This window comes from Montipora capricornis, chromosome 13 (genome assembly GCF_036669925.1).
Source record: "Montipora capricornis isolate CH-2021 chromosome 13, ASM3666992v2, whole genome shotgun sequence".
Taxonomy (NCBI): Eukaryota; Metazoa; Cnidaria; class Anthozoa; order Scleractinia; family Acroporidae; genus Montipora; species Montipora capricornis.
Window position 1 is genome coordinate 28644911 of NC_090895.1, and position 18371 is coordinate 28663281.

Genomic DNA, 18371 nt, shown 5'->3' on the forward strand with positions numbered 1-18371 from the left:
CTAACCGAGCGCGAGGGCCGTACTGGGGAATATTGGCCTGAGGTCCTGGCAGTACGGACCGAGCGCAGAGAGGTCCGTACAAAAACGACCGAGGGCCAATATTCCCCAATACGGCTCGAGCTAGCACGGTTAGCAAGTAGTTTATTATATGGCTTTTTAATTACCTTTTGCTTTGTTTTTGCAAACCCGTAATCAGCCCGTGGGCATTACGGGAGAATAATGCCCTACAATTCAGTCACAAGTGGCCAATCAGAGCACGCGTTATATCGGCTACAAACACAAGCCATATAATAAGAGTGATTAAACAAATTGGACTCCCGCTACGCGGTCGTCCGATTTTGTTAATCACTTGTATGACTACAGACCAAATTGGACTCCACTCAGTTCTATTTCCATTATTAATGGCAGCACCATTAATTGAAATATAGCTTTTTATTTTATCCTACTTGAATGAAATAACATAAAACTAATAAACACCCTGAGACAGATCCTTGATGGAGGCCATACGTAAAGGATTATAGATATAGGTAATGAGTAAAAACAGAAACCCATAAGAGTTGAAACGTGTAACGCGCGTTCACAGCTTCCGAATATTCAGTGCGAACTGATTGGTTGAATGTTTCAGTGCTAAGTATCATATTTGGAAACCACTCCCTCTTGTTGTTCCAAATATGGTACTTAGCAAATCGAATATTCAGAAGCTTGTTTCCCAACACACAAGGGGCCGTTACACGTTTCAACCTTTATGGGTTTCTGGTAAAAACCATTAAAGCAGACAATTTGCTTGTGGAGTGAAGGATATGATTACTCTATTATAGTTTAGTTAACAAAATAGAGTGGTTACAGGTAGCTGTGTCTTAATTAAGAGCTGGACAGTGAAACCTGCACCAATCATTGAAAAACTGAGGTTGTACTTATACTATACTGCCACTGTGTTTATGTGTACATACAGGCCTATACCAATTGCTTGCTAAACCATCCTAAAGAATAGTCGAGGCAAACACGTATCTCTGGGAAGACCTCCCATGTATCTCACATAAAACTTACTGTATGTCAGTGATTCCATAGCACACTTGTTCTTCAATGTTGTCAAGCAGCCAGATGAATTGTATTTCCAAAATATTAAATGGCGCCTGCTGTTGGTACCTGGAAAGTCAGTTAAATGACAAAGAGAAATAAGGCTTGAAAAAAGAGAACAAAATAGTGTTTTTTAATATGTTAATTGCCCTTACATTTTCTTGCATACAAAATCGGTGAATTTTCTCCAAAATCAAGCTATTTGCATCTACAAATACATGAAGTGATGGAAAGGTGTATTAGGTGCCTGTGAGAAAGGAAAGAATTCATACAAGTTGCTAGGCAATGGAGCGAAAGGAAAGGCAATGGGCGAATGGAAAGTCCTAAGCAGAGCTTGGTCGTGTTTCTAGGTCCTCAGATTAGATAAAGTGTTTCACTGGTCTGCTTTACAAAATCATGCACCTCAGGTTTTACAAAAATCAATACATGACATGATGGTATTAAAGGTGTAATGTGCTTGTAAAAGGGATGGAATACACATTGCTTGGCAATGAGCAAAAGGGCAACCGAAAAATCAGGTTGTAGGTTTGAATTCAGCCTAGGACTCTGATTTTCAGTTGTCCCTTCGCCCGTTGACAAGTAACTTGTATTTTATTTCTGTGATAAGTGTGATTTTCACCAAGTTTGCAGTACCACCTAGGAGGAATACATCAAGCTGTATTAAAGATAATACATCAACCAATAAAGACCAACACAGAGAGATTATCTATTTATTTTTTTTCTCCAGCTTCTCAGTGGTCTGTATTTTCCCATCCAGACCCCGAGTAAGGACCCCTTCAAAATTTCCAACTTTAACAACTTTTCAAGCTTTTTGCAACAGCATCAAAGTGTCAAACGATCTTAAATGTAAATTTGAATGTGTGAATAAAATGTGAATGTGTATGGCTTTGATTTGAAGCTCATTACTCTGACAACTTTATTTCATGCCGTGCGCTCCTTTTTCGTTAACATGAATTTCTGTCACGTAAAGGACATTTTAGGCCCTTTCACAGCAATCCCATAGAAAAAAATAAAAATGTTATTCGCCAGCCCTGGCCGGTCAGTATTGGGAGAAACTGTGCGCTATTGTTCTGTGACCTCTGGCACAGTTTTTCCCAAAAACAGACCTCCCAGCCAGCAAATAACATACATGTATACACAGTATATACAATATACTTAATTGACCACTCCCCATAGGGGATTTTAATGGCCAATGAAACAACAAATGAATCAACAGAATAGAACAACAATAATTGTTAAGAATCCCAACTGGCTGGAGGCAAACCAGTTGGCTATAATTTACAAGTGCAGCCGAGAAGTTGAACCAGGGACTACAGGGATCAAATTCAGTTGTGGTCAGAAGGGGTCTTGAACCCGGGATCTCTGGATCTCAGGCAAGCACTCTATTAAACCAATAGGCTGCACTGCCTCCCTAAATAATGTAATGAGGGCATTTTTTAAAACAAGGTTTAAAACAACAGTGACTGAGTTGGTTTGCAATTTAATGCAATATGTTCAGGACATGGTCTTGTATGGGCTACTCCAGAGTTCAATGATCCCCACCCAATAATTCAAAGAGAACCATGGACCATTATTATGGCATGTACTAAAACCAGGAACACCGTAACACTCCGCAACACCCTGAAGTAACCCAAAACCCTCAATTTGGCTAACCCTAGGCCTAATTAAGGCCTAGCTAGGCCTAGGGTTAGCCAAATTGAGGGTTTTGGGTTACTTCCAGGGTGTTCCGGAGTGTTCCGGAGTTCCAGTGTTCCTGGTTTTAGTACATGCCCATTATTACTGTTTGTGAAAATAGGGTGCAACTTCACAAAAACGTTGCAAAATTGGCATTTGCAAGGTATGCAGTTTTTTCAAAAGCCTTTAACTCGTGCCTAATTAACCCTTCCCACCTGAAAGCGAGCCTTATAGATTTCACTCGTCAATTGAGGGGGAGGGGGGGAGGGAAGGGGGGTGTCTTTAGGTTTGAATGGGTAATGTAGATTGTATAAAATATTGCTGCAGTCTATGCAGGCCTACCCAGTATTAATTAACATAAAAAGAAAATTAGTTGACAACAGGAGAACGAACCTATGACTTGTCCCAAATCAGAAACATAATGAAACATCACCAAGGGAAATCTGAAGAAATACAATTAGAAATCAAGAGAAATATGTCAATAAACACAAAATAAAATTAGAAATCAAGAGAAATATGTCAAAAAACAAAATCAGGATTTAGGAGAATGGTATTTTAGATCACACAACGCTCTTTTGACTTTTTGAATGCAAATATAATTTATTTTGAGTCTCTGAGAAAGTCAGGCATCAGAGAAAACACAAGGAATTTGTTTTACCACAATTTTGGAAAGTGAAAAGATCGAGGAAGGAAACAAAAAAACCAATGTTGACACTTACAAAGTAAATGGACATAACAATGTTGCATTCTTGGTGCAAGTTGGAAAAGTATTACAGCTGGACAGCTGGAATCCAATAGAAAGGCCCGACCAATATTAAAAATTTGTCCATAACTGCAAAATGCCACATCAAATGAACTCAAACACGTATAATAATGTTATTTACCATAAGGGAGGTCTGTATGGGGAAAAAAAACGTGCCCGAGGTCTTGAGTATGGACAAGCTGAGGCCCGCCTCCTCAAGACTACTGGGTTAGAGTTTTTTCCTATACTGACCAAGACTGGCAAATAACTAATGTTTTTTAAAAAAATGTTCTGTTCGTTTGAAAGCTGTCATTTCATTGGAGCTTTCTTCCACTGGATAGTAAAATCCACTTTCACTGTGCATATGCACACTTTTGTCTTAGTGAATCCATTTTCTTCATAGTTTATATTTTCATTACATATTTGTCATCTTGGGAAGGTGATTACAAGTACATGTAACTGTTGCCTTTTTTTTTAAACTTTTGCAACATTTTCAATTTGCAGCGATTTAGCGCAAAAAAACTTTGCACCCTGATCCATATCTGATAACTGCAGAAATTAAGGTATTGTAGTGGATTATTATTGTTTAGGTACTTCGACTAATAATTTGCAGGCAAACAGCTTACCCACTGTTTCCTTCACCTTGGAAAGTCCCAATAAAATCTGTCACCTGAAGATAGAAGAGTAATTATTATTTATATTTATTTATTATATTAACTTGTTAATGGAGAATGCAAAACTTAATTAAAATTAATTCCTTTCACTGGTGATAAAACTCAAACTTTAACCCACTGACTCCTAGGAATGAGGCTTACAGTCAAGCTATGTCACGTGTGACCTGTAGTTTTGAAATTTGAACTGCACCATATTCAAATCTGCATGCCAGTTTTGAACTATACCCTAGAAATCTTGAATTACCATGGATATCTTCCTTAATATATGGAAAATACAGTAGTTAGCTGTGAACATTGTTTGAAAAGTGAAAACTACAGATGGTTTTCAATCACATGATGAGACGGCAATGTTTGTGTACAAAACAATAGCAAATTAAGGCTCGTGTTTTGCATTATAATAGAGTCAAATTCCCAAAAGACTTTTTCCGCTATTGTTCTGTACACCAACATGGCTGCTGTGACATCAGTTGAAAACCATCTATTTCAAGCGTTGATGAATTATTGTTCAGTAACTGTTATTGTGCATTTTTTGTCGCAACTTTCAGAAAAATCTTCAAGATTCCATTCAAATCTCGGAAGCTCCAAAGACGAATTCAAATGTTAATTTCAGTCGTGTGGATAACATAGGTCACATAGCTTGACTATAATAGAGTTTATAAATGTCTTACTTGGACATAAAGTAGACTACATTAAAAGGGGTGGGGGTTCTGAGAGGCCAGCGGCACAGACCATTGTTTTTACTTTGTGAATGGGGATGGTGGATCAGGAGTCAATACGTTAACTCCTTGCTTCCTATAATAATTATTATAAGCTAAGAGGGCCAATTTACTTGTTGATGGGGGTCAGCCCCTCTTGGGTCAAAAAGGTTAACTAATATGGTTGTCCCAAAGAAAACATGGTGTCTGTTGATACAAAGACATCTTTTAGTTATCAAATTAAGACTAAAATCATGTGACACGGCCCAATGAAAAGATTATGGGAAATAACTGTAACTATTGATGAAGCACCATAAAAAGGTCAATATGCACAAACCATATTAGAAATAACTATTGATTAGTTGTTACTCACATTTTCTCCAGATTTAGGGTCATACATATTTGCTTCCTGTGTGCCAGCTGCAACCCAGATTGTTCTGGTAGGTCTTACATAACACACACCAGTCACAGCAGTACTGTAAAAACGAGGAAAATAAGAAGTTACAATGCTGCACCTTGAGCCACTCCCACAAAATACATAATACGAATGATTAGAACGACTTTCATATGACCTTGAAAAATAAATCGTAAAAACAGAACCTAAACAAAAATGCAAAACATTTATTTGGCTTAATATCAAACAAAAACAAACGAGCATGAATTTTCATTGGCTTTGTGAACACGGATGCATACAACATCATCTCTCCATGGACTTTCTGGAAAGCAATCGGCATTTCGTTTTGACGTCATTTGAAATGCAGTAATGTGACTGGGCAATCGAACTGTATACTGCCCATTAATTTAATTAATTTGGAGTTTCCTTGGCGGGAATAAGGAGAAGCTTTGTTTCAATCTTGCCAAACATTGGTCCATGAAACAAATTAATTGCGAACACTTTTTACAAGGTCATACACGTACAAAAGCTGCTCTATACAACTCAATAAAGCAGCCAAGTGGACAATCAGACATCAGTTTCATGCTACTCCGGCTTTAAAATGAATGCAACTCAAAACGTTACGATATCATTCAAGACCTGACAATTTGACATTCCTGCCTAGTGTCTTCTTCAGGGGTGATCTAAAGCTAACATGACTCCTTAAGGGCCCACTGACGTATTTTTTGGGGTGCGTTGCTAAGGATGTAATGGTTATATAAGTAATTTGAGAGAATTTGGCATTATTTTGGTCAGTTTCCAACTTTTGTAAGCCAATGACCCTAAATATGACGTCATCATACCACGCCCATGGTCACGTGACCAATAAAAGAAAACTCTAAATTTGTCTCCGTGCAACGCAATTTGGGTATTTAATCAATGGTTTGATAATTTGTATTCGTTTTTTGCATCCAGCCAAGCATGGTTTTCTTTTTATTTTGAAAAATGTTCTTTTTAAAGACATTAACGATACTGAAATACCCATAACTTTTTCAAAAAAGATGATTTTAAAAAATCAATGCTTAGCTATATTCTGTATTTGGGGGTGAAACGTGCCATGCAAAAAAAATATTAATTCAATTTAAAACCGCCGGAAATTTAGCTTTTTTCTCAAACCGGAAGTAAGCTCGTTTACGCATGCGCAGTTGATCTGAGAACGAGCGCGAGGAAAGGCGAGGAAAAACCTTCGATGGAAACAACAGTTTGTGCGGTGACTTTAGCTTGTGAGTGGGTTTTCTTGTCAGTTTATGATATGATGACGTCAGTTACCGGAAGTAACATTTCACTTCCTTAGCAATGCGTGAAAAATCCATCTGTGGGCCCTTAAACCATTGACTCCAAGAGGTTCCCCGTTGACGAGTAAAATCGTCTGGCGTTAGACAGATTAAAATACTGGCCGGTTTCGGCCGGTATGGAGTCAAAGGGTTAATATACGCTCATTAATGTTAAACGTCAACTGGGAGCATCCTATGTAGGATGCCTGAGGAGTGAATGGGTAAAAACAATATAGGTATAAACGGCGGGTCTAATTTGCAGGTCGCAGGTTGCAGGTCATTGTTTCACCAATACAGAAAGTATCCTAAACATTCTTAAAAGCTAACCTTAGGCCTAATTAGGCCTAAACAAAAGTTTTTAGCCCTAAGGTTAGATTTTATGAATGTTAAGGATACTTTCCGTATTAGTGAAACAATGACCAGCAACCCGCGACCTGCGACCTGCAAATTAGACCCGCCGAGGTATAAATAGGTGTCAGCATATGAATCTGTATTTCCAGCACTTGGAAAAATACCCTTTAATTTATTGCTGCAGGTTTTGTGCCTCATGTTCAAGCCCAGCCCGCCAAATTTGATAGAAAGAATAGAACAGGCTACGACATGCATTTTCATTCCAGTGAGAAAAAGAAATTATGAATTCATCAATGAAGTGGAATTCTGAATTTCTCTTTCTACGAGGAGATCTCTTGTCCTTGTTCCATAATTAAAGGAAGCTCCAGTAGTTTTGAAAGTTGAAATAAAAGCTGGTGGAAAGTTCTATTTAGAGAACAGATAATAATGATACCTGAATCCATCAAACTTGTGCATTACTTGTCCATCTTGAGACCAAACTTTAACAACTTTGTCAAATGCACCCGTGAGTACCCTACAAAGGAGATCATGCACACATTATCAAGTAAACAGTTAAAGATAATTTCCACATAAAACTTGATTTGATTTAGTGCAGGTTGACTTTACAATATACATGTACAGGTGTATGTGATGTCTAAAATAGTTCATCTTGCATTATATTGTCATCACTTACAAATAAAGTTGTCATATAAATAAATAAACAAATCTGTTGTTTACAAGTTAATGATACCATTTTACATGTGAAGTAGATGTAACGAAAAACCTGGAATCCAGTACATTAATTAATCATGTTATTTCAAGTAAGTACTGTACTGACCATGTATTGTTATCAGAGTCCCGAGCAAGACACATACAAATTATGCCAGCATCGTGAGCTTTATTTACCCTGAAATTCAAGACAGAGGAAGATCAAAAAATAATTATGATGACACTTCGCCCTTTAGTCCAAAAGGGGTCTCCCATTGACAAGTACATGTACATACTTCAACCTGTTAGCCAACCGATTTATTTTATTGGCTGGTGAAAATGTTTGGCTATTGCAGTACCAGTTGTATTAGTTTAAATTCATTGTCTCATAATTAATATGTTCTTGACCATAATGTACATGTAAAACAACGAAACTTTAAAAGAAATAAATTGATTGTAAACAATCACAAGAATATCAATGATAATAATATTATAAGGGAAAATGAAGCATTAGTTGACAAAGAAATGAAAGAAATAGAGTGCATATGTCAGGCTTACTTTGTTACAAGTGACAAAGTCTTGTTCCCTTTGTATGAAAATGTTGAGTCATATACAATAAACTTTTGATCATATCTGGAAGAAAAAGTTAATGTAAATTCATTTTTGAAAAATTTGAATTACATGTAGTTTAAAGGTGCTGTACCACAAAGTGGGGTACCGTCGTTTCCATCTAAGCGTGGAAACATGATGGGAAAACAAGTTCTTTGAAGTTTGAGTTTGGCAGCCATTAAGTAAACAGACTGTTGAAACTTTTGCGCGCAATAGTTCAAAAGTATTTGAAGCATACTTTATCAGATTAGGGTCAATTTCCAAGAAAAAGTCTTCAATGTCCAGTCTTGCTGTCATTCTAGGAAAGCTTGCATCTCTCAAACTTCGAATGATTGAACACAAGACTTGTCACGTTTGCAGCCACTTAGAGCACGTTTTCCCGTCACATGTCTACGCTTAGATGAAAACGATGTCCAGTAAATCCGGCCACCCCCGTTTACGGGGATAAACCCGGATCAAAATAGGATTGATTGATTGATTGATTCAGTGACCAGGAAAATCAGGCAACCACAAACAACATATACCGGTACCTCTTATTAACTGAGTTTGAGGGCCATACTGTAAATTACAGCCCGCATTTTTCCTCTTAGAGCGCGAAGAGTATGCGGGCCATAAATCTAAGGGGAAAAACAAGGGTCCGTAATTTACAGTATGGACCTAGAAAACAAGGTTAGTAAGATATGATGTTTGTTTTTTCTTTGCATAATTTGCAATTTAATCCTCACGCTAATGGTTAACCCTACTGAATCAGTAATAAATTAAATACAGTCAAATCCCGGTAACTCGAACCCTCGCAAACTGGAACCAGTACTCCTGCTAACTTGAAGCAATTAATTTTTTGTTTCCCTTCAGGTGATTTTCTATGTATTTTTACTCTCAATAACCCATGTGATCAAACCACCTGTGTCAATACGTGACACATCAAATAAACAGTGTGTCGCAGTCCAAAACATTTTTATTTATTTTGAAGCAGCCGTGTAATCTCTGGCCTTTTTACATCCAGTGGGTTGAGGGTACTACTACAGTGCCTGTATCTTTAGTTAATAAAGATTTGCTGCTTCATTTATGTACATGTAACTCCCGATAAATAGAACACTTTTCAATTTCTCTTGAAGGTTCAAATTATCAGGAGTAAACTGTAAATACTTCATCTTACCCTCCACTGTAAACTCTTGATTCATAACAAACAATGCACTTGACAATATCTGTGTGCTCTTTAGAAACAAAGGCTGAAAAAAGGAGTGTATTGGAATTATTATTTACTTTGTAATTTTAGAAGGAAATGAAAAAGACTGTGTCTTTGCATGGTAGTAATCATTAAAACCCACCTTTAGTGTCGATCACATGCCCAATTTCTCTGCCTAACAAAAAACGTACAGGGTCAAACATCTTTGGTGCAAATAAGGAACATTAGTAATACCAGATATGATAACAAGCAAATTTCCCTTTAAGAATCAGTGCAGAGCCTTCTGCAATGCAACAATAATAGATTTCTTAAAAGGGAACCTCCACACCAACAAAAATAACTGAATCACTGTAAATAACAGGAAATACATGTAACCTCTGCAGACAAATTTGTATTAAAATGTTCAAAGAAAATATTTCTGTTCAGAAATACTACATGCACTGTGTTTCCAAAACAGCATGCTTTTGTTTTTAAATTTGATAAGTGCCACCATCTTGAATAAAGGTGAAGTGTTACAGCTCACCTATTGTTATCATACAAAAGGTTATAAATGTAACACACCATATTTATTATTCAAGATGGCCACACCCAGGAAGTTTGAAAGTGAATATCAGTGATTCTAAAATTCAATTTTCCTGATACAAACATTTTTTAGGAAAAAAATCAAACAAATTTGTTTCCTTCAGTTTAGACTTATTCTGTGGTAAGAGTGAAGGTAATCCCTTTAAAGGTCTACGTTCCGGCCATACTTCGTATTACGCCAGACGATTTTACTCGTCAATGGGGAACCCCCAGGAGTCAATAGGGTAATAATTATTAAGTGTCAAAAGTTGTTACATGATTACTTTGAGTGATTGAAGTTTGACTGGCCACTTTTTCAACCAATTACCATAGATGTAATACTCGCACATACAAACACAAATTTTCCCACTCCAGCTTTGTGCAATTTGCTTGCAATCACTTGATTGGTACATTAGGCCGTTTGTGTTAGAGTTGTTTCAGATCCGTATTGCAACTCTCAATTTAAACTCTTGTTTTCAAGCTCTGATAATGGTAAATTAAGTATTTTCATTGTGGTTTTGGTGAGGGATGTTCGTTACTGTACAACAGCCTGGTAATGGAGAACATTATTTTGACTTAAATTATGCCCAAGAGACAAAAGGTCCTGGAGCAGTTAAATTATTGATTTTAGTAAATTCTTAATTAAGATTATTTTCTTACTTGGATCTCTCATGTTGAACACTTGTACTGTACACCCTACTGCTGCAACTATTTGATTTCTTCTGACATTCCAAGACATGCAATACACAGGAGAACCAATCTAAAATATAACAAAAGACCACAGTTACTGGCACAATAATTTAATACTTTGGCATTCTAAAGATTGGTAATTGCTTTGCGAAATTATCCACACAAAAAAACAACCTCTTTGATATTAATAATGATATACTAATCTATTGTGCATACTGAGAACAAATACTGTAAGCTGGCTTTATACAGTATATTCTGTGATCACGTCCACACAGTTTCAAATCCCATGTAATGTGAAGCTGTTTCTTGAAAATAATAACAGGTCAGTAAATGTAAACTTCATTGCTGTTCTGAACTGTGTTGGCTACAGGACCTGTGAGTATAATAGGTAAACACATTACTTACTGGAATTTTATCATGAACAGCTCCACCAGATCCCCAGGCAATAATAGTGCCATCGTTAGCAGCTGAAAAGAGAAGCTTGGCATCTCCCCTGTCATTAAAAGACCACAAAAACATGTTTTAAATCAATAATCTTATTTTTTTAGAATACTACCTCTATCCCACCTTGATTGACAAATGACTAATACTCACAGTACATAATACTCACAGTACAGCCCAAAAATAATGCATGCGCAAGAACTTCTTTTTGCGTCCGCAAGCCAGCAACTTCCTGCGGCTTCTTGCGGCTTCTTGCGGCTCCTTGCGCCACAATCCTACCAGTGACAAGAACTTCTTTACGGTTAAAAGTTGACATGCACCGTAAGAACTTATCTCTGTTTAAAAATCATGACCACAAGAACTTCTTTGCGGCAACATCTCAGAAAGAAGGTGATATATACAAAAGTCGCAACAAGACAAAAATTTTTCAGGGCAATGCACGGTCAAATCTCGGGAATTATTCGATGTTGATTTTTTACTACGTTTGCACGAAGACTAGTCGCATGATAGCAATCAGAATAAATATCAGACGAAACCCTTTTGCTACCCAAAAATCCCAGTCAAAGAAATGTTTATCAAGGTACACTGTAGTGATGAGAATGGCTTTTTCCACCCAAACCATTTGTAGGACTGTCGCCGCAAATGTAGAGGAATTCATCATTGTGAAATTCACATAAATGTGAAGCTAGAATTGATTCCTGTCGGAATCTTTGAAATTTCCTCTGCATTCCTGTTTAAACATCTCAAGGAAAATGCAGTGTAAGCAGACTCACAAGAATGAATTTTTCAAGCTCGCCATTTTCATTTGTTGTCTGCTCCCGAGCACGTGGCTTTACTTCACGATCGTCACCTGAAGCCATCTCTTTTGTTGGTCATTGGTCAATCAAGGTGGGATAGAGCGATTTTCAATTGAGCGTGGAAAGTAATTAATAGCAAATTGCTTTGGTTTAGCATTACTTGACTCAGTGATTGGTTCAAAGTTGTCACACCACTTTTTCAACCAATCACAAGTGAAACGAAAACCAATTGTGGCTCGCACATGCATTTTCCAGTGCTTTGTGTCAGCTACGTGTAATTACTTAGAGTTTTGATTCGAGTTTTGATTGTCTGGACTGTCCTTTTTGATTGGCCAAAATAATTACTTTGGTCTAAAACTTTGGGTGAAAATCAATCAAACCTCATCCCTTCAAAATCATCCCTCCATGACAATAGTCTTGTTTTGACTTGGCGACAGTCGAATTCATTTGATTGATGTCCACCAAAATGTAACGTTCCGAAAAATGAAAAAAGGTCATAGAGGGGGTGCGTGTGACTGGTTGCATCTGTAATCCTTTTATTCATTTGTATTTAACTCTTAAGACAAGTGGAGTTACATGTAAACAAGTTAAACCAATAATATTATTATTTTATTGCAAGCCTAATTCAATACCGGCCAGGATATCTCAAGGGATAATAACTACTATTACTGTATTATTAACCCAGTACTTGATAACCCAACAAACTGTCAGCCTGCTGCAGACATTGAATATTCTTTCACTAACCAAAACAGAAAGCTTGTGACCCATCCATCATGTTCTCGAGCTGTACGAAGTAGCTTTCCTGGCTCACCCGTTGAATAATCCCACACTTTTATAATTCCATCTGTTGAGATTGTCAAAAAGTGTAACTAGTAAAGATGACTACATGTGACATCACTACATGTATAAGGATGGAAGCCTTATTACACCGCTCATAGATACCAGAAAGGACCTTGAAGCCTTTGAGGCAGTCCCAGTTGAAAGCAACTGCCAACGGAAGAGGCACTGACTGCAATACAATGGGTTTCAATTTCACCCAAAAAAATAAAGATCATGCAAGCATAAGCCTGAGACCACAATAATAATCCCTTTTCTGTACTACGACTCTCAGTTGAGTATGACACTAGGGAAGTTTGCTGACAAAGTTTCAGCGTCAAAGTTACCATGTTGTCAGGGGCAACTTCCTTCATTTCCAAGAGTACCTATCAGGGCCTTGACGTCACGAGCGATGAACCCGCCAAAATCTACAAATGGTAACGGTTAAATTCAAACTAGCGACCGTCACCGGTTAAATGACCGTAAGACTCCGAAAAGTTACCCTTGGAAACGAAGCAAGTTGCCCTTGACAACATCGTAACCTTAACGCTGAAATTTTGTCACCAAACTTCCCTAGTGTCATACTCGACTGAGAATCGTAGTAAGTCGGACTGGAAGGCATGATCTTTTAATAAAAGTGTATAATAATTATTGTTATAATTATAATGGTTTCAACACCGCACAAACCAAAATAATCTGAGATAGACTGGCCTCAAGAGAAATCAGAAACAGTAGATGTTTGATTAGTAATCAAGCAATGGAATTTTATATTACATGTATGTATCAGAGAAAATAATTTATGCCTGTACCTCCAACCATGCAAATCTACCGCAAATAAGTCAGTGATGGCTTTACATCAAGATGCAAAGAAGACATTTAAATACTAGTCAAAAGCATTGCCATCCAGCTCAAACTGTTAATTTGTTTGAAGAGATTCCCTTGCCTCACAGTACACGTATTTAACAGCCTTAGTGAGTAAAAAGATTGGAAAATTTGAGTCTTTGAAGTATGTTTTATGAACCACTAAATTTTGTCACATTCTCTAATATATTTTAAAACTATACTTTTATTTGTTTCTTCAATTTTGAATCTCTAAGGCCCCATCCACATAATTATATAAGGATATTTTTTTTATTTAATCCGATGAGTTACAAACTCAGATCCAGTCTTTGCCGTGTAAATATTCAACATGGTTGCTGAATGAAATGTTGTCGCTTCTCTTGTTGCCAACTTGCACACCTGATGGTGCATGCTTTATTGACAATAGTCACAGAGCTGTCCTGGATACTAGAACAAATCCAGTAACGTCTGGACGGACAAATTCCATTTGAAATGTTACGTGTGGACGTAAAAATTCTTGAATCCGCAAAGAAAAAGTTGTTCACTATTGCAATTTAGAAAAAACCTTGTTCCCTCAAGTTTAATAGTTATAAAATTTTCTGCTGTTCACTTCTTAGGCCTAAAAACTTTGTTTAAGCCTAATATTAGGCCTAAGGTTAGCTTTTAAGAATGTTTAGGATACTTTCTGTATTAGTGAAACAATGACCTGCAACCTGTGACCTGTGACCTGCAGATTGGACCCGCCGTTTTACAAACACAGACTGTACCTGCTAAAATGAAAATTAATTACAGTGTAATAGTCTAACAGTAAATTGTTTCGGAATAATTATTGATGCCTTAACATTTAAACTTACAATAAGTCAACAGGATCATGCGCGGCTATAAAATCTTTGCCTACATTTTCGGTGCAAACATTACAAAAAACCTGTGTTTGTCAACAATAACAACAGCTTTGATTGACTGACAAATTGCAATTAGAAATGTCATTAAGGCATGAATTGAAGCCGACTGTTTTTGGAATCTACAGTACCTTCAAATCCCACGAGAACTTCATGTTTCATTGGGTTGTAAGTGAGCGCAGTTATCGCTTTATTGTGAGAGTCTTTGATAACCGCAAGCCTTTCCATCGCCATTTTCAACGGCGATTCAGACGTCTGTCATTAAAAGATCTATTGAGGAGTTTTTATACATTTTCGTTGCATCTTTAACTTGGAAAAACACGTTTTACGTGAAGGGAAGCAAAAGTGCAGTCAACCGCCCGCCATGTTGCCAAGGAAACGAGAGATGGCCTGAGCACGAAAACCCTGTTACTTAGGGGACCTATGTGATCAAAAAAAGGCTCCTGTGGAGGGGTAGAGAGGGATAAAAATGGAAATTAGCCATGTGCTCGAGGTTACTGCTTCAACTGCGACATTAGTGGGTAATAATAAAAAAGAAAAAAGAAACATTACAGGTATATCCTATGACTGAGTTTAAAGAAACTGGGTTCTGTCTTTACATTCTTAAATACATATATATTATACAAACCCTTAGAACAAATAAATAAATATTACAGTGAGTATGTGAATAGTTGCTACATATGTCGCTTTACATGCTCTCAATTAGTATTGTCTGCCCACTTTAGTTACCGGTATCCTAGATTGTCAAAATCAATCAAAGTGAATGAGAGAGAAGAAATTGGTGTTGTACTTTCTTTCAATCTCTTTCCTCGAACTTCCCTAATTCAATAAACAGAATCTGAGTCTTGTTCTAATGCAGTTCAGGTCATCAACATAGCTTTCTCTTCTTTTCTCAGCTATCAGAAAGGCAATTCGCTTGTGATGTCTAGAAGCTTCATTTAATACCAACATCCCCTGAGGAGTGAATGTGCCCTTTTCCATTTGTATCATTCGTTGATTATATGCTCGTTTCTTTTCTTTTTCGTGACCAATGTACACCTGATCAATATTTTCGTCAACATATGAAGGCGCATTCGAGTACATAACTCTTATATAATGTTTTGGCGGCCTAGGTATCGGAGAGCCACAGAACATTTACGCATGCGCTGACGGAATGTTTGAACAAGAGAGAAAAACGCAGTACCTCCAGAAACCGGCGCTGGAGCGTCGTACCAAACGAGTCATCCCGGGATTTCGGCCCGTGCGATCGCTTTTGGACGCAGTTGGCCCTTCGCTGCTTTCTGCTACCGACCTTGCCTCCCGGTACGGCATTGAGGGAGAGATATGTCGGCCCCTAAACCATATGTGACAAATCCCACGCCTACTCACAGCTCTAAACCGCCCTTGTCAATATAGCGTAAGAATTAGATGGCTTATATATTCAAGGGAAAAGTCATTTTCTCTGTCATATGGTAAGCACTGGAGTCGCAGATTACAAAGTGTGCGCACGCGCCCTACGAAAGGTAACATACATACATGCATAAACTCTATTTCGTCTCGAATTTCAAAATAACTACAGGAGCTAATGTCTTCGACACATTATATTTGCAGCTAAAATACATATCATATACAGATACACACTAAATACATAATATTTAAAGATATATTCAATAAAAAGAAAAGCCGCTGTACAAAATGCGGCTCTGGATTCTCTTTTAAAACCAGTAAACTCATAGGTACGGATAAAATTAGGTAGCGCATTCCGCAACTTAGCTGATACGTAAGAGAAAATAACTAAGACCATAACGGGTTGTTCTAGGTTTATTGAGGGACAGAATGTAATTTTCGCGAAGATCGTGCGTAAGAAGAGGACTGGAGAGAAACCGTATTTTTCATATATTAAACAGAAAAACCCTTCTTTTTCCAAAAAAACAACAACATACTTTTATAAAGTAATATAAGGAAATTTTGACTGCGCTTGTTGCATAGAGATGTAGAGTTTGACTTTAGTAGTAAGAGGACAGGTGATCTGAAAATGTAAATCTCGTTATTCTCTTATTTACATTATACCGTTTCTTTGACCCGAGGATTACGGCGAAATGAAAGCACAACTTTCTCGCGAATTTTCTATGATAAAAACTTGTTCAGAAATCCAAACTCTACGTTAACAGCACACTCCAGGCCTACTCCAGAGTATCTGGCTATAAATCTTTTCCTCTGGCCGCGCTTCAGCCATTCGATGAGGGCCAGTTGCCTCGCTCATGTCCAAAACGAATTCTGGGTAATTCTACCATTCTATGACAAGGGAAGACTCCCGATTCTCATTTAATAGTTTTTTTCATAAGTGTCGGGTCACCCAGTCCTACCAGCAAAATACCGCATCGATTCAAGGTTTTAGCTTTCAAAACTTGCCCAGATTGTGTGAGTAGGGCCTGGAATTCGTCCACAGAAAGGCCAGAGAGACAACTTCACTCCTGAACCTCCATGTTTACAACAGAGCATTTTAGGCGTCCCAGTCTGCATGAAACCATCTGTCACCTCTATCTTCTTTTAAAGGGTTGTCGTTACCCACATTCCGGCTAAATGATGCCAGCCTGAGGGCTTCTGTGGACGAATATGGCCAAAAAAACCACTTATAAAATGATAAACCTACCAGATTCTGCTTCTTTGACCCTTTAAGTAAGGTCGCAAAATGTATGCTCTTAAAATCTCGAAAACCGAACCGAGATTCAGGGTTCTAATGACAACTAATGTTTACAAACAAAGATCGACGGTATGCGATCAAAAGTATATACCCCCAAGACCGATCATTTTAAAATCTTTTCAGTAAACTGATTAACAAAAAATATCCCTTATGTCTTTTGTAATCGGGAAGCGACATTAGAGCTTGAATTTTTCTAAGTGTCACGTCGTAACTGCGCATGTCGATTCGAAATTTCTGGCGATGTAACACAGAGAACACCAAAAAGCAAAAAAGAAGACTTTCATTTTTAACGAGGGACGTTTCTTTGTTTTTCATGTAACTTAACCGTGACGGGAAAAAAATAATCATTAGCCGTGAAAAGCCAAATTTTCTAACCTTACGGTCGTGAAAGCTATCCCCCCATTGAGACCCCCTCAAGAGGGTAGAATCCAAGGAAAGTTATTGAACGTGAATGAAGGTATATTAAGGTAAATGAATGTGATTGCAGGTTGATAAAGGTATAATAAAGGTAAATGAACATGAATGAAGGTAAATGACAGTAAATGATCGTGATTGAAAGTAGATGAAGGTGCATGAGGGTTAATGAACGTGATTTAAGGTAGATGAAGGTATATGAGGGTTGATGAAGATGATTGAAGGTAGATGAAGGTATATGAGGGTTAATGAATATTATTGAAGTTAAATGATGGTAAATGACCAGGAGTGAATGTATATTAATTCAGATGGTCAATTTTTATAAATGGAGGTAAATAGATAAAGATGAAGGTAAATGTATATGGATGACTGAAATGTGCATGGGAAACTGAATAATTAGCGTGTCTTACGTAGTTGGGGACTCTTGGTGGGTGTATGCATAAGGTCTTTCCCTACAAAGTTGGTGAACACCTTTCATGGAATCCTTATTATTTCTCATTGGATTTCTGTTTTCTTGTCAAGGTCTTTTTCAGTCTCTTTTGAATCTCATTTGTTTCGTCCAGAGAATTCAAGTTGGCATTCTTCCATCGCTGCAATCTCAATATTAGGTACTTGATTACATTATCTTTGGGTGATGGTGTGGAATGTTTTTTCATGTTTTTGCTTTGATTTCATTCATGTACTTTGAAGATCGGGGCATTCAGGAGATTCTTTTTTCAGAATGATACCACATTCATGGCGATAATGGTTGTTTACGACTTACCACAAAAATCCGGAAATTTCGGTTGGAATGTAAATGGTAAGCCTATTTTGGTCTTCCCAAACGGA

The 18371-nt window shown here is 37.5% G+C and overlaps 1 protein-coding gene across 1 annotated transcript in view; it reads right to left on the reverse strand.

Moving 5' to 3' along the window:
* The window catches only part of LOC138029967 (uncharacterized), a 45572-nt gene extending 30747 nt beyond the window's left edge, over window positions 1–14825 (reverse strand). The window contains exons 1-13 of the mRNA XM_068877810.1: window positions 14578–14825; window positions 12636–12735; window positions 11059–11146; window positions 10624–10723; window positions 9545–9577; window positions 9373–9445; window positions 8166–8240; window positions 7738–7806; window positions 7354–7434; window positions 5236–5338; window positions 4120–4163; window positions 3145–3194; window positions 1048–1146 (exon numbers count right to left, since the gene is read on the reverse strand). Of these exons, the coding sequence (XP_068733911.1) occupies window positions 1048–1146; window positions 3145–3194; window positions 4120–4163; window positions 5236–5338; window positions 7354–7434; window positions 7738–7806; window positions 8166–8240; window positions 9373–9445; window positions 9545–9577; window positions 10624–10723; window positions 11059–11146; window positions 12636–12735; window positions 14578–14680 (1018 nt within the window). The 5' untranslated portion in view covers window positions 14681–14825. The remainder of the gene's footprint in view (window positions 1–1047; window positions 1147–3144; window positions 3195–4119; window positions 4164–5235; window positions 5339–7353; window positions 7435–7737; window positions 7807–8165; window positions 8241–9372; window positions 9446–9544; window positions 9578–10623; window positions 10724–11058; window positions 11147–12635; window positions 12736–14577) is intronic.
* Between the last annotated feature and the right edge of the window lie 3546 nt (window positions 14826–18371).